The sequence below is a fragment of the Uloborus diversus genome, chromosome 9, assembly GCF_026930045.1.
Source record: "Uloborus diversus isolate 005 chromosome 9, Udiv.v.3.1, whole genome shotgun sequence".
In the NCBI taxonomy this organism is placed as follows: Eukaryota; Metazoa; Arthropoda; class Arachnida; order Araneae; family Uloboridae; genus Uloborus; species Uloborus diversus.
This window is the reverse complement of record NC_072739.1, coordinates 141,919,835-141,937,503: the sequence shown is the minus strand read 5'-3', so window position 1 is coordinate 141,937,503 and position 17,669 is coordinate 141,919,835. Positions and strand designations below refer to the sequence as shown.

The following is a 17,669-nucleotide window of genomic DNA, read 5'->3' as shown; positions in this document are numbered from 1 at the left end:
TCATAAGATGGACGAGTAAATTACGAAATTATCATAACGTGGAACCGTAACAAGGGCACAAGCCAATTGTTGAGAAATTCACCATACATTATTCGTAAATATACAGGCGAGTCAAAAGACCTTTTAATTTTTCTATTACGGGCAAAGCCGTGCGGGTACCACTAGTAAATAAAAAAAATCAGAAATTAGTTTTCAAGACAAGAGCAAGAGAGTCAATAGTTTTTAAAATCCAGTTATGTGAGACATAATTACTGGGTTAGACATCCATGCTTGAAAAGCAGTTTATTTTTTCTAAACACATCGTTAGTAAAAACTTTAGAAATTCCCGGATGCTGTCGCTAAAAAGATATTTTTTTTCTTTTGTATATGAAAAACCTTAAAGTTATTTTGCGTTAGAAGGATAGCTGCAAAAAACACGATTCGTAACATGTGTTGGTAAAAACTTTACTTTTCAGCAAAAAATACTGCTATAAGTTATAAAAAAAAAAGAAAGAAAGAAAACACTGAACGATCCATCTTAAAAACAAAACAAAATTTAAAAGGAAAAAAAAAAAAGGATCGACCAGCTTTATCGCATCTGTTTGTTGCGTAGGTCTTATGGGCGTGGGTGTATGAGAGGCGTGTATTAGGTTAGAAGAGGCAACTTTTAAAGAGACAGCTCACTCTATTCCAGAAGCATAAATCAATAGCCTAATTTTTATGTTTTTCTTCTCCCTGTTCGTGTTAACATGAAACGTTTTTTATGCCAACGTGAATTAATTCGCCAGAATTTTTATCAAATATGGCAGCGTTTCTTAAATTTTGTTCCGCGGAGCCCAAGGGTTCCTAGGAGATGAATCAAGGGTTCCACGAAACTATCACTTTTTTTTTCTAACTTTAAATTAAAGTAACAAAAAGTAAAACTTTAAAATTGTGTTTGTCTCTAAAACTTTTATTTTCCAAGTTGTTTTTAGATTTCAGTTATTTATTTTTTGTTTGTGTTTGAAATAGTGATGTTCCGGATATCGTATCCGTATCCGTAGATATCCGAGGGAAAATAAAGATCTGTATCCGTATCCGTTACTTTTTTGACGGATCTTAAACGGATCACTTCTATTCTAAAAAATTTTAAATACTTGAATAAAAGACTCTTAAATTCTGTTTAAATTAGGTTTTATTCCCTATTTAAATTTTAACGTATCGTTTCAGAAGCCAATTTGTATCCCCCCCCCCGTTGCAAAAAGGAAGGGGAAATAAGTTTAAAAAGTGTGTATAAGTGTGTCTTTTTGTGGCACCGTAGCTCCTAAATAGATAAATCGATTTTGATAGTTCATTTTTCGTTCAAAAGGTGACTTGATCGAAAGTGCTCTTAGCTTGGCCTCGTTTTTGTAGAACTTAAATTACCGGAGATATTAATTAAAAACCGACTTTAACGTTTTTCACAATTAGGGTAGTAAAAATTTACCCGTACGTTAAAAATGTTGGCCCTAATTGAAAGAACAAAGTTTTCTGCGTTTGATATTTATTTGAAACTTCTAACTGATATACAGTAGGAGCTATAATCTTGTTAAGTAAATTTTAAATGCAATTCTAAGTCTTTATACGCGTGAGTGGTAAGGATTTCATAGTCGAAAGATAAGGAGGAAAAGCTCAATGATTTAAAATTTTTACCTACTGCCAGTTCATATTTGTTAACAAATGTGTAATCTGATCCGCGAAATTCATCTTAATATGAAGTCGGCTCTCTGGGACATGTTTTGGTTTTTTAATTTTTAATTTAATATTAGTTTTTGTTATTGATTTGGGGTTTCTGCTATTCTTCATTTTTGTTTTTCTCGGCATCCTTCCAAAAAAGTGAGATCAAATTCTCTATTATATTTACTGTTTGTAAAGGTGTTCCCGGCTCTGTATTTCGTCGGTCGGACTAAGTTCGGTGGAATGGGTCAGCCCTGCATTTATGCTGAAATAAAATGCGAAAAATTATTTCTAGCCTGTCCAGTAGCAGTTTTACACTCTTGTTTCTGTACTGTGCATCTACCGAGCAAGTTAGAAATAACTTTTCACATTCCATCCAAGCATTAATGCAGCGCTGGCCCATTCCTTCCAACTCTCCCTCAATTTTAACGGAGATTTCTTTAAAGAATAAATCACAGTCTTGATTATATTTTGCCGCAGTTGACATTTTTTGAAGAAACTGCCATTATTCTGACGGGAATAGCTTCCGTAACAAATTTTACACTTGGATAGTTGAATTGTTTTTTTTTTTTGAGATCCGTATCCGTATCCGCGGATCTTGACACTAATGATCTGTATCCGTATCCGCGGATCTACTTTTTTAACGATCCGGCACATCACTAGTTTGAAATTACGTTTTGACATGAAAAAATTGTATTTGAAATAATATTCACTTTCATTGTAAATAAAACGTTTCAAGAATGTTGCTTTAAACAATACTACTTATGAAAATAACAGGGGTTCCACGAAGAAAGTGGTTATTTAAAAGGGTTCCACTCATTAAAAAAAATAAGAAACGCTGAAATATGGTAACCACATGTACCATTTTGAAGGCTTCTTTTCGAGTAAAAGAAAAGTAAAAGCAAAAATGCAAGTAAAATCGTAACTTTTTAGTTATATTTTGATCTAACGTCTAACACAGTGGTTCCCAACCTTTATGATCCTTGCCCCTCCCATCCGGAGGTTTGACTGACACCTATCGCCCCCCCCCCCTTTCTTTCTTTGAAAAAACCATAAGTTGGAGCTAGCGAACATTGATATTGTTGAAAATAATAAAGCTGTTTTATTCAATAACTCTTAAACTTGAAAAAAAAAAAAAGAAAGACTAATAAATAAACATGTAGACATAAACATTTTTTTTTTACGTTTCTTTTTCCCCCCCTCAATTTAGATCATTAACGTAATTTTCCAAAACAGAAGTGCATTTTTTACAAAATTATTTTCCTTTTTTTAAATAGAGATCTGGTTGAATTAAAAACACCAACATTTTATGCAAAAAGTTTTTTTGAAGTTAAGAATTCACTGACGTGGCGATGAATGATGAAATACTTCCTTAAGTTCAGCCGGAGTGTGAGGAGAAAACTCGTGAACTTTATAATCGGTGATCGGTCTGAATTCTCAACTCTGTTTCGTATGCATTTTCAATTTCGATTTTCACTTGCTTTTGGGTAATTCCACGGTGATTATAACTTTCAAATTCAGTACTGTCTAGAAATTAAATTTTATTTTTTCTGAAATTGATCTAAAATATTATGATTTGGTACTATTAATGCCCACACACTTGTTTTCAGGCTTAAGGATTTTTTTTTTTATCTTTACTAATAATAAAGCAGAAAGTCTCTCTGTCTGGATGTCTGGAGGATGTCTGGATGTCTGGATCTCTGTGACGCGCATATAGCGCCTAGACCGTTCGGCCGATTTTCATGAAATTTGGCACAAAGTTAGTTTGTAGCATGGGGTGTGCACCTCGAAGCGATTTTTCGAAAATTCGATGTGGTTCTTTTTCTGTTCCAATTTTAAGAACAAAATTATCATAAGATGGACGAGTAAATTACGAAATTATCATAACGTGGAACCGTAACATGGGCACAAGCCAACTGGCGAGATACGAAATTATCGTAACGTGGAACTGTAACATGGGTACAAGAGAACTGGCGAGAAAATTCACCATACATTATTTGTAAATATACAAACGAACCAAAAGACCTTTTAATTTTTCTATTACGGGCAAAACCGGGCGGGTACCTCTAGTATGAAATAAAAAAAAAATGTGACTAATGTTACACCCGTGTTCCATCATTCCTTTTTAATTCCCTTTTATTTCACACGCAAAAAGAAAAAAAATCCTCAAGTCAGAAAACAAGTGTGTGAGTACAAATCCAAGAACCTTAATTGAAATACGGAATATTATTGTAAGTGAAATAAGCGATTTCTTTGTTTTCCTCCGACAACGGAGAGTCGTGAGAAGGGTTTCGTCATCTATAAATCATCCCACCTTAGTTTAGGGAAATTAAAACAAAATGGTCGTCGGTGGGGATGTTTCCTTCGGTCAAAATACTATTTTAAGACACTAAAATTGGCAGAACAAGCCAAAAAAAAAAAAAAAAAAAAAAAAAAAAACATGGACCTAGAAAAAAAAAAAAAAAAAACTTTTATTTTCGCAGCATTTAATTTTTAACTTTTTTTTTTTAAATATCTGATTTTTTAACTTCAATGTTTCATCGTGTGACGTCGCAAGTGATGAAAGTAATCTTGAATTGGAGCGCGTGGTTGTCTATTCTGGTAAGATATCGCCTTTTTAGATTTTACACCACGAGCAGTTTATTAGCGGAAAGAGAATTGAAAAATTAGTTTAATAAAATATTCATTTAGCGAAGTTTGACAGTGTCCTGAAACCTTACTCTGGTAACACTACGATTTGATCACTTGTGACGTCACTATTCACCAGTGAAAATGAAAACAACGGCTAAATGTCGTTTAAGATTTTTTTTTTTTTAAGAGAAAATAAATCGAAATTGAGAGAAAAAAAGAAACTTCACCCATGTTTTGACCATGCTCTTTCAGAAAAAAATATTCTTGAGAAATTGGAAACAACTCAATTTCTGTGTGAAATGCTTTAAATTTCTTTGTTGGAAAATGTTAAAAAAAAAAAAAAAAAAAAAAAAAAAGGCTAAGAAAGGAGAAAATTAAAACATGAACTGTATTACGCAGTCGTGATCCTTAAGAATACACACATCATAGGAAAACGAAAAAAGCATTAAAAAATAATTACATATAACTATAATTTGCATAAACATTATGCGAAATTAAAAGAAATAAATTTCAAAAAGTGCAAAATTCAACAAAAGAGAAAATGTACACACTTATTGTGATTTTCATAGAATATACTAAAACTAGAAAAATAAAAAATAAATAAATAAAAATAAATAAATGCATAAATAAAATGGAAATCCATGAAAACAGCATATGCTGAAGCACTATGATGAAAAGCAATGTTTATGACCCAGGGTATAATTTAACTGAAACATATAACAAAAAAGATAACAGAATGTATAGAGGTAATAAAATGAAAGTGAAAATTGTGACAGATTTTGGAAACTGTTTCTAAGAAATAGTAATAAAAACATAAAAAAAAATTCGGAAGCCGGTGCATCAGCTTAAGTTTAGCCATTTTGGATCGGATTTTTCATTGTTGCGCAGTTTGGTATACCACAGCAAAGTTTCGGATTTTGTCAAATTTGCTGAAAATAATATTTTATTTCATAAACAATTCACGTGGCACTAATAATTGCTCACAGTGAACAATCACCAAACGCGATAACTTGCCAGCAACGACATCCACTCAAACACGCGCTCCGATCCTAAAAGCCTAATCTTAAGCTGATGCGTCGGTTCGTATATATAGGGGACTTAGCCAAAAATAAAAGCGAATATGACGTTTATGTTGTCACTTCGGTTGCAATACTACGTTAATCAAAAAATATGAACAATTTACTTTTTTTTGCAGCTGTAAATAATGATTTCTACTCATTGCAAAGCTTGCATAACTTACCAATCTCCAGTAGAACAAACATGAATCAACCTAATTAAGCAATGGGGTGGTTTCCCTCACTCAAAAGTACTACTTTTAGTCATTAAAATAGATAGAATGAGCAAAAAAAAAAAAAAAAAAACATGGACCCATCAGAAAATACTTTTATTTTCCTAACTTTTTTTTAAAATTAATTTTTTAAGATGTCCGATTTTTCAAACAAGGCGTGGTCTTGATGACGTCACAAATGATGACTTTAGCGCATCTTTCTACCACGTTTCCACGTTATAGTAATCAAGAAGCGAATTAAATCTTGCGCTCTACGCTTGCTATAACCATATCGTTGCCAATACACGTGAGTAAAGATGCGAATTAAATATTTTGCACTGTGAATGGCAACACAGAAGGGCATTTCATCATTTGTGATGTCACCGACAGAAGCCGTAAACAATAAAAGCGCTCCGATTTTAGTATTTTTTTTAAAAAAATTAAACTTAAACAAATTATTTAAAAAATGGTCAGATTCTAGTTTTTAAGCATGCTCTTTCGAAAAAAACTACTTTTAAAATTTTGGAAACGACCCCCATTAAAGATCATGTTTAAAATTTTTTAATCTTTCCCAGAAAAAACAAACAAAACTTGCATATTTATCTGATTTATGACAGTATTGCACTCGGAATGCGATGTCCCGGGAACATATGTAGTAAAAAAAAGAAAAATGAACATGAAAATGGGAAAAAAAAAGCAAAAATAAAATCCTTTCACAAAATAAATGAAGCAACACTTATTGATTTTTTTTACCTATCGTGAATCATACTATGGTCACGTCCACCAGAATATCCACGGATCAGACATTCGTTATATAGAGGTTCGATCTCATAGTCCGAGGTAGCACACGTAACTCTAATAAGTTTTAAAATGGTTGTTATAACACTGACAAACTGAGGCACCCAGATGGTAGGCTACTGTGATTTCCCCAAAAAACTCCTTATTCGGCCGATTAAGCAAAATTGTGATCATTCTGCAGAATTTGGAGCTCGATTCGGCAAAATCATCATCATTCGGCAGAATTTGGAGTTCCATTTGGCAAAGTTATCATCATTCAGCGGAATTTGAAGTTCCATTTGGCAAAATTATCATCATTCGGCGGAATTTGGAGTTCCATTCGGCAAAATCATCATCATTCGGCAAAATTTGGAGTTCCATTCGGCAAAGCGAGACTTTCCGCCCTCCCAAAAATTTAAGTACGGGGCGCCCCTGTTAACAACCATTTTACAACATTTATGAAACGAAGTGACCTTCTTTGACTTCCTACCTGCGCAAAATTTTCTGGCATTTAAACATTATAGTTCTCTTCCCCAGACGATTAGAAAATATGTGTGAGTCATTTCAAATCTCCCACGCCTTACCACCAGGAAAAATTTCACTGTCGTGACTTTTCTTCAAAACATAAACTAAACTAACGAGAAAAAAAAAGTTTTTTTTTTTTTTTTTTTGAGAAAAAACTGAATGACGTATGATATCTTTGTTCTTATCCGAAGAAAGTCGTCTAATCACTCCGAGAATACCTTATTGGGGCAGAGTGGGTTGTGTACAATCTCAGTGAATCACACGACTGGGATATCCTCCAAACATTGCTTCATCCAAAATCGTTGTTTATACCAAGCATGGAGATGAAAGAATATGTTAGCTGTGAAAGAAAGTTATGTATTCTGAGTGATATTTTTTTATGCTAAAAAGCATTTCTGGATAACATTTAGTTTATTTGAGTAGCATTTCGTATCATTTTTGGTCTAAGGACTATTAAAATGGTAAAGAAATTCATAACACGATGCAGAATTTTTTTTCCTTGACAAAAGAAAAAAAAAAAAAAGGAAAAAGAGAGAGAAAAGAAACTTCTCTAGTTTTTTTTTTGAAAGAGCATGCTTAAAAATATAGAGTTTCGACAAATTTTAATATTTTTATCAATTATTTTAATCGTTGGGCAGATTGAAATTCATTTTTAACGCCTCTGCACATGATATCACAAGTGATGAAATGCCATTCACTGATACCATTAGCACACAGCGCCGATTATCGTAGCAAAACGTAAATATTTTGGGCGCCAATGGAGTAGCGTGCCAAAGTACATCACTTGTGACGTCATAAAGACCACGCCCTATTTCCACAATCGGACATTTAAAAAAATTAAATAAAAAATAATTGTTGGAAAAATAAAAGTTTTTTCTTGCGCCATTATGTATATATATTGCTTCATCTATCAATTTCAAGAACAAAAAGTGGTACTTTTTACTGGAGGAAACAACCCCATTATAATTTCATATAAAGGTAAGAAATTATTGTAATTGTTTATGAAACAGGGGTGATTCTCCAAAAACTTGACATTCTTTAATCACAAATTCATTAGAATGTTTTTCAAAGATGAAAATTTACTCTGAATCTTTATGAGGAGCTTCACAAGAGCAAATAAAATCCATTTGAACCATATTATATTTTAGCTATGTTCCCTTGGTTTAAAATAAGAACTAGTAGAGTGACATTTTATTCGCACAGAGCCTGTTACCAAGATTCAGAATTATATTGAAGGTTAAAAGTGTCATTTTCAAAATTCTTATCTCTTAAACAAATTATACATAAGAGGAAGAATAATTTTAAAAAATGTTTATACAAAACAGAAATACTATTGTCCAGGAGTGTGGAGCATAAATGTTACATACCTCAGTTTTAAACTTAAAAAAAAAAAAAAAAATCATAAGGTAAGTCAGAACAACAAAACAACAAAACTTTAAACTGATGTACCTTGATTATTTAAATTGTTAAAATAGATTTAAGTAATATTATTTTACACTTCAAGGACGGATACAAGGCATGGGAGATGGGGATCCGTCCCTTGAGCCGAGGTGCTGGAACTCTCTCTCTCTCTCTCTCTCGGAATATTTTCGATACTGAAATTCCAAAAACGGAATTTTAGACAATCTTCAATAATGTTACGAAAAAGAGGGTTCTCTCTCGGAATTATTTCAGAACGCAATTGTATCACATCCAAGGGAGCCCATATGCAAAATTTTAAGGGGGTAAAGGGGGGGGGGGGTAAGGGCTCAAAATTTTCCCCTGTGGTTTAGCAGAATATTTCCCTATGGAAACCGATTTCAGTACAGATTAGAGATATTAAAATTTGAAATTTTTAATAACTTATTCATGAATGGCTGGAAAAGAAATTTCTATACATTTTTGCAAAGAAAAAAAGCACTAAAAGCAAGAAAGTTCTTATTTCTAGGGGGGGGGCGCTTGAACCCCCACTTGTCCCCCTATATGGGCGCCTTTGATCACATCTCTTAACACTTTGGTGATAGAGATCAGAACTTTGTATGGGAAGTTAAGTTCCAAAAACTCAATTCTAGATTCTGGGGCTAGAATGATTTTTAAACTGAAGTAAATAAATAAAAAAAAAATAAATAAAGAAAGAAAGAAATAAATAAAATAAAATAATAATAATAGTTACTACAGTAGTGTACACTTTTGATGACGATAAGGTTTGGGATGGAGTTCAGTTTATTCCTCCAGATTTTTTTTTTTTTTTCTTCTGAAATGGAAGGTTAAAAAAAAAAAAAAAAAAGCTTAATTAGAGACGATTTTCCATGATGTTAGGGGGTTGAGGTTTTGGAATCTGAAATCAATAGCTCTCTCCTTGAATACTATCTGGATCCGTCCTTGCTAAGAACGCATAACTCAATGTTGCAAATTTAATTTGTGGAATGTTGATAGAAAAATCACGTTTATGAGAATTAGATATTCTTTCAAGTCATGGAAAATTTAGGCCTTTTTCTGTTGATTGTTAAAACATTAGAATTTTTGCACAAAAAAAGAAAGTCGACTTAATTAATAATGAACCTTCTAAGAATCGTAACTAATTTTTTCGCCTGATGTTATAACAATGTCCACAGAAGAGAGGAAAAAGTCGGGGAGGGGGGGAATTTTCTCCCCCAAAGTGATGACAATGACGCTAATAAATTGAAAAAAAAAAAAAAATGAAAATTATTGTATGCAACGAGTGCCATGGTTTCAAAAACACATGCATGCCAGCGCACCCCCCCTTCCCCCATGGATGATGGCGCTTCCCTTATGGGATGCAAAAACTCATGCTCTTCAATTGCTACGAAGCATCCATCCCCCAGAACTAAAATCCCTGATCAAAACTCCTAAAACTATACTTACTAAAAATTACAGTGAAGCAGTCTGTAAGCCATAACAACTCCGCTCCCCCCCCCCCCTTTTCGAGACCATCTTTGTAAATGAAAGAATTTGCAATTTTTGTGTTCTTGTAATCCTATTTTTATCAATTCATTCCAGAGAAGATGTTTTGTTTCTTTTTCTCTTCCTTTCCAAAATAAAGACAATTTTCAACCCATAGGTCGATAGCATTTGTGTGGCCAATAATTATTGTCACCCGGCTGCCCACCCCTGATTAGGGACTTGCTTTTACGTCAAGTGGCTATTTTGTAAACAAAATTCCGAAACCAGTCTTCCTCCGAATCCGGAGCCCACGCGTCTGATTTTTCTTTCTCTTTATGCGGCTCAATCAGTCACGTGGTGCAACCGGCCAATGAGGGTGGGTGTCCCAACCACATGTTGATCCCATTCCATGCTGGATTGCGGCCACTCTGTTATCGCTGCTCGCAAGATGAAGATCACGGTAAGTGTCATTCAAAATCTGATGTCTGGATGGATGATTGGAATGTTTTTAAAAGATGGATATGATTGAGGGCAAAATCAGCTTCTTTTAGTGCAGTAGTGCCCAACCTTTTGTTTCCTAGAATTCAGGGGCGCACCAATGGGAGGTGACTGTGACCTCCCAAATATTTATTTTTTCGGCAACTTTTGTCTGACGGGTCAGCAAAATTTGGAGTCCTATTCGGCAAATTGAGAATTTCTGTCCTCCCAAAAATTTAAGTTTAGAGCAACCCAACTTGTTTTTTTCCCCTGAATCTCGCGCGCCTAAACAACATATAATATTTTTAAATATTAAAAAAAAATTCTACGTTTCGTGGGAAGCGAAAGAAAAGTACAAACCAACTGTTATCATTATTTTGATGCTTATTTTATTAATGTAATGTTTGTATCTGTTTCTCTGAAACCAATGTCAGAATATTTGCCTCCAAATTTTTGGCATAGAGATAAATTGTGGTATTCGGTTTGTAAAAATAAGCTACTTTCGTGGGCTGCATGTAGCTCGCGGGCCACAGGTTTGGCACCACTGTTTTAGTACTTTCTGTTCGGCAACAATAAATTTTGATTAAAATCTTTTTATGGAAATTTTTATTTTCAATATGTGGAAATAACTCCTGTATTGTTTCAAGATACTGAGTGTTTCCATCTCATGTAGATTAATCAGGGAATAAAAAAAAACAATGAAAAAAACTTAAATTCAATTAGAGCAATGGGAAAATCATTAAGCTTTAAAGTCTTTTTTTTTCTTACGTACAGTATTTTTATTTCAAAACTGAGATGGGCACAGTGGGCCTTGGTCTTTGTGGGTTGTTACGCCCAGTGACGTAGCCATGGGGGGTATAGGGGGGTCAGAACCCCCCATGAGCCTCAAAACATATATATATATATATATATATATATATATATATATATATATATATATATATATATATATATATATATATATATATATATATATATATATATATATATATATATATATATATATATATATATATATATATATATATATGCACAGTATAAGTGTATAAACTTGAGGGCATGACTTTACTTTAAACTTCAGAAAAAATTATCCCCCCCCCCCAAAGATTTTTTCTCGCTACGCCATTGGTTACGCCATTGGGTTTAGTTTTATCTTTAATTTTGTTTTTATTTATTCATGAAATATCTACTTTAGTAGATAAATAATAAAGTTTCGTATTAAAAAATATATATATTGTTTCGTTATGTTTCTATTTCATCTTAATAGTTTCATCTAGGAATTGATTCAACTACTGAACATACCTTAATGCATGGCTGCCCCTCTCCCCCCAAAAAAGCAAGAGCCCCCCTAAAAATGAAAAAATACCCCTCAAAACACCCCCTAAAATTTCAATGGCGCAGTCCTGCGCTATGACCCCCCCCCCCCAGGTGGGCACCTTTGCGTAATGTTTTGTAAAAACCATTAGAACCCATTTGATTTCGGAACTGTCTACTGTCAAATAATACCCTACAGATTACACATACACATAACATCTATAATACTGTGAAAGTCCGAAACATTAATGGTGACATTAGTTGTTGAATATCAACATTCGCTTTCCAAAGATATCGATGAAAGACCACATATTTCAATTTTATCACCGGTGGAAGTCGACATTCTCCAATTTCGGTCTTTTACGGTATCATAAAAATTTATACTTACAGCTTAAAAACATACGTATGTCAATTCTCAATATTTTTCAGTGCATTATTTCTTGTCCTTTCGAGAAGTCAAATTGTATAGGAGATCAATCTACATTATGTTGAACCGTATTGTTTTCGCAAACGGTGTGAAATTTTTGAAAACATCTCTTTACACGATATGTCCTTCTCTTTGTATGAAGTGTTAATAATTAGTTGGTTAATTTTAATAGTAAAAATTAACTGATTACTCATAATATATATCTATAATTAATAAAATTTAAACATTTACCAACTTAAAATAACTGTTCTTTTTCTTTTCACCTATTCTCACAATTATCGTCTTGAACAAACGTTGTAGCATCCAAAGAGGTAATTTGACAAGTTCCCCCTCCTTTTAGAGACATCGTAAAACACAAACTTTTACCAAGCTGAATCCGAATGTTGAAAAAAGGCTTTTCACCTACACAGATCGTCGTTGTATATACACAATGAGACATTTAAAAATTAAAGGGAAAAAAGAAGCATGGCCTTGGCAGTCACGTGTTGACCCAAGTCGTTCTGTCGCAATGACAGATTTATTAAACATGCCTCCGTAAAACACCGTGCAGATTGCACGGCAAATTTGAATGACTAAGATTTGATTGGTTCACGAAAATCATGACAGCAAAGTATAAAAATTTTGATCTGAAAAATAGTTAATGCAAATGTATCGCAGGGGTGTTCATCCAGGGGGCAGAGGTCATGGCGCAGGTTGCGTCATTGAAACTTTTTTTAAGGGATGGGGGGTGCTTTTTGGGAGTTTTTTTATTTTTTTATTTTGAGAGAAGGGGTTCTTGCTTTTGAGGGCGGAAGGGGGTCTATGCAGTATTTCGGGGGGGGGGAGGGGGAGGTATGCCATTGCTCTTGGGCACCCGTGTGCATGGTTTGTTTATTTTACACAGAGTTTTTATTTTAGCAAGATTTTCAAAACATGACCATTTTCCGGGAAGATGGTTTGAAAACTTTTTAATTTTCAATGTATTTATGAAACTGTGAGCGTGAAACAACTGCGTGTTCAATTACTAAGAAGATTATCTCTTATAAGAAAAACAAACACGAAAAAAAACAAAAAAAACCTCGCTCTCTCTCATAACAAAGCTTCTATGATTCCTGAATCGACTCTGAAAGCATATTAAATAAATAAATATATATATATATATATAACTATAATGACAATGTTCACAAATAAATGGAGTTACATCATAACAGTGTTCACCGACATATATCAATTGATATATCTCGTGTTATACATTCGATATTTGTTTTGAAAATATCGTAATTGATATTTTCGATGTTTATTTTTGGAACCACGGTATTCGCTAAATAGTAAATTATACTTATTAATCACATTAATATTCTCATGTTATATTTATAAAAATTATCTAAATATACTATTTTTTTTATTATATGATATATATTTACACATCATAGCATAATATAATACTATATTGCTCTTTTATTTTATATGAATATTAGTAATGTAAAAAAATTTAAATAGATAAAGAAAGCCAGGTTAAAAATTAGAAGATAGTCAGGAAAATAAGGCCTTATGTTTGTGTAATCTTATATTTGTGAACTGACTAATGTATTATTTTCATTTCTGAATTATATAATTGTGCAAAAGTGAATAACATCATTTAAAATAAGAAAGGCAGCTAGTGAATAAGTTACCCAATTTAGATTAAAAGAAGTTTAAAATAACAAAAGGGTTTATTTAAAAAAAACTCTGAATTATTACATTTCACTAGAGATTGATTGTAAATGTCATTTATACTTAAATATGTAATTTTTTGCATAAAAAGTCTATTATAGATTAATAAGGAAAGAAACATTATGATAATAATCATATATGAAAATAGCAGTGTGGTTGAAGAATGCAGTTAGATTTTAAAGAATTTAGTTCGCGTTGATTGAAAATATCGGATACATTTCAAAATATCGGATAGTTTCCATATTTTAGAAAGTATCTTGATAGTTCAATCTAAGGTCACAAAGAACTTTTGCCTATTGTTAAAAATTGTAACTTGCTTGACACAAAAGAACATTTATTGAGCAAACTTACTGTACAGTTGAAAACATCACATTTGGTAATTGCTTTTGCAACGTGTATATGTTTCAATGATGCCGCGACTGCCGCAGAAAGAGGTGAAGTGTTCCGCGATGTGTCCAGGGTATCAATAATATGTATATCATAGAACTAGACTAGAGAAAAAAGAACTTAATCTATTGCACCAGGCATTTTGCCAAAAATAGAAAATAATAATCATTACAAAACTTCAGCCAAAATTTGACAGTACCAAAATATTAATAAAGCATTAAAAAATAAAACTCGACAAAAACGTTACAATTAAATACACAAAATAAAATTACAAAGCCAATTCACGATTAAAGTACTTGAAGTTAGCATATGTCTAGAAGTAAAGCAATCGTATGCTTAGAACATGAGATCCCTGATCATACAGCATAGTTGGCAAATATTTCCTCTATTCTGTTAAGTAGAGTCAAGTTTCGGACATAAGAGTAGGTGCTGTTCATCCAGGGGATCTGATTTACAAGTAGGGCTCAGCTTACAGTGAATGAAACCTGTGTAAGTTGACCACTTGCGGTGCACTACTTTAGCGGTCAACTTTAACAGGTGGTCAACTTACAGAGGTTGATTTATATGATAAAGGCTAATTCCGTGCCTGAAAAATGCGGTCAACTTAGACAGGTGGTCAACTTACAAAGATGGTCAACTTTATTTGTCAAAAGGCCTATTCTGTTGAGATGTTGGACTTGTTATATTTATGACAAAGTAAAGACATTGAAGAGTTTGGGAGAGATATTTTTCTGTGTTGCTCCCACGAATTGGGTTGCATACTTTTGAACTATATAATCATTTTTTAAAAGTTGAAACTGGACAATATTTTTTTTTTTGACGTTCAGGCTATATACGCAATACTGAAAACCTAATTTTATACCATAAATATTAATGTTAACAATTTCATTAATTGAAATTTATTGTTTCAAGGATTAATCATTTCTCTGCACATAAAGTTTTACCACAAACATCTCAAATATTATATTGTTAAAACCCTCATCTTTTAACCCCCATCATCAGCGTAACTTGTAAGATAGTAAAAAATAATTGTAACTCTTGTCCGTTACGACACTAAAATGATGTGCAGCAAAATACTAATTTTCAATTTATTCTTTTGAAACTTAAAAAAAAAAAATCATAATGTACTTTTTTTCTCTATTTTTTGTTGCTCTGGAATTAGCCAAATGCACGACACTACCTTCAAATTAAATTCACGTTTTGTCCATTGAGAAGAGATAAAATGGAGGAAGTGAAAAGTTTCATTCATGGAACCCAGACCCCAAGTCACGTGATAAATTTTAAAGCAAAGCATTGGAAGAAATCATGTTTCTTTCGCTTGTTTCACGCAAAACGTGCCAACTATTCGTCGTTGTTGAGTCACGTGGCTTAGGGTCCTTGGGTCAGCTTTTGCTAAGTCAATGATTGGACTTGCTCCCTCCATTTTAATTCTGCTCTAAAGTTTGTCATCCAGAATTCAGAAAAAACAACAAATTTTCATGATTTAACATGCTGATTATTTCTTTCATTTTCAGGTGGAACACGTAGAACAAGTGGTTCAGTCTGGTAGCCACTTGGATAAACCAATAGTGCGTCAGAAAAAAACAACGAAAACTCTTTTCGACTCTGATAGGGATCAGGATAAACCTACAGCCCGCCAAAAGAGAACAACGAAAAGTACTTCCTCGAAAAAGGTAAATATGGTTATAATTATTTTTGATACAAATTAACATTGATTTTTTATTTCGTTTCTACTTTTAGTACTAATATTTTGAGACACAAATTTAGAAATGAAGCAGTTTGTCCTTTACAAAATAAATGTATGCAATTTCAGTACATTGTGATTTTTACCTCAAAGTAATCATTGCATAAGAGAGTTCTTGTAACTGTGTTTGGACATCACAAATGTTATAAATAATTATCTGATACATGTTAGAGAAATGGTCTAAGGACCCTTAACCTTCAAAATTTTCGACTTTCTGGAAAAATATATGTTATGCATATTTTAAATCTGAACAATGTGATACCTTATTTATTACCATACACAAAAAACTTTTCAAGTTATCGTAAAAATGCGTAACAGCTCCCCATGGAGATTTATGTTAACAGCAGCTGTTTAAGCGTCTTTTTCTCACGCGCCGTTTTCTTCGGTTTTCTTGTTTTGCGCGCATGATATCTCAAAAAGTTTCTTATATATTTCCGTAAAACTTTCTATGTATGTTTATCTGGTTTATATTTATGACCTGAACCTAAATTTATTTATTTATTTTAAAATTATTTATTTATTTTTTTGAAATTTTATAAGTAAATATCAAAAATTTCCAAAATTTTGGGTAAAAATATCTTTTTTTTTAAACATCAACTTTCATTTTTAGTTAAAATTTAGGTTCAGGTCATAAAAATATACCAGAAAAACATGCATGAAAAGTTTTACGGAAATATATAAAAAACTTTCTGAAATATCTTGCGCGCAAAACGAGAAAACCGAAAAAACCGGCACCTGAGAAAAAGAGGCTTAAACAGCTGCTGTTAATATAAATCTCTATGGGGGAAAGTTTACGCATTTGTACAATAACTTGAAAAGTTTTTTGCGTATGGTAATAAATAAGGTATCAAATTGTTCAGAATTAAACTATGCGCAACATATATTTTCCCCAGAAAATCGAAAATTTTGAAGGTTAAAGGTCCTTAGACCCCTTAGTTATTATGTCAGTGAAACTTGGTCAAAATAATCAGTTATCAAAGTAAATATTTAGCCAATGGATCTGTCATGAAATCCTGCAATTTGTGTTGAGTTTGATTTAATTTCGAACATTTAATTTTGAATATTTTTAATTGCACAAAACATTTATTTTCAGTTCATAGAGAATAGAGTTTCAATGGCTAATATAACATAAAATATATCAACGTCTACAAAGCATAGTGACAGTTAAAAATTTACGAATAATTTCACGAATTTCATTTTGCTTCTTTTTTTCTCCCTTTTAAATCTGTGAACACTGATTTAAAAGAAAGATAATACTTTTATGTTGAAAAAAAAAAAGGAAAATAAACAGCTTAAAAAACACAAAAACTGAATTATTGTATACAATGCGTGTTTCGAGGTTATAAGGAATCCCTTTTTTTAATGCAGAAGACGTGAGTTAATGGTTGAAAGAACGTTCATTTAATAAAGGTTTAACTTTTTTTTCCCCTGTAAGATAAAAGTATAAATAATTAAAAAAATAAAAGAAACTGTTAAAGTGTAACAGTTACAGTAAAGCCAAATTTCCCAATAGGCAGAGTAGGCAACTGCCAAGGGCGGCAAAATTTTCAGGGGCGGCAAATTTTGCTTTAACCACATCACTGTTAACAATTCAGGAAGATTTTCTGGTAAGTGTTACTGTAAAATGGCGGACTTACAGCATCGCTACTTTTTACGGTAATTTATACCGGAAAAATAAACGATCCCAGCTCCAATTGGTTGCTGTGACCTACCGAGGATATAATTTTACAGTAACATTTGATTTTTACGGTAATAATTACTGGCAACATGGATGCCAGTAACAATTACCGTAAATTTTCCGAAATTTTTTTAACTGCACATTTTTTAAATTAATTTGTTATTCTTGAAAGTGAAATATTGGCATTATTTCA

General features: G+C 32.6%; 1 protein-coding gene across 3 annotated transcripts in view; it reads left to right on the top strand.

Annotated features, from left to right (window-relative positions):
* The first annotated feature begins 10,182 nt into the window (after positions 1-10,182).
* LOC129230104 (adhesive plaque matrix protein-like) overlaps positions 10,183-17,669 on the top strand; it is an 83,548-nt gene continuing 76,061 nt past the window's right edge. For all 3 annotated transcript variants that reach the window (XM_054864502.1, XM_054864503.1, XM_054864504.1), the window contains exons 1-2: positions 10,183-10,217; positions 15,569-15,727. In XM_054864502.1, coding sequence (XP_054720477.1) covers positions 10,206-10,217; positions 15,569-15,727 — 171 coding nt within the window. In that variant the 5' untranslated portion in view covers positions 10,183-10,205. The remainder of the gene's footprint in view (positions 10,218-15,568; positions 15,728-17,669) is intronic.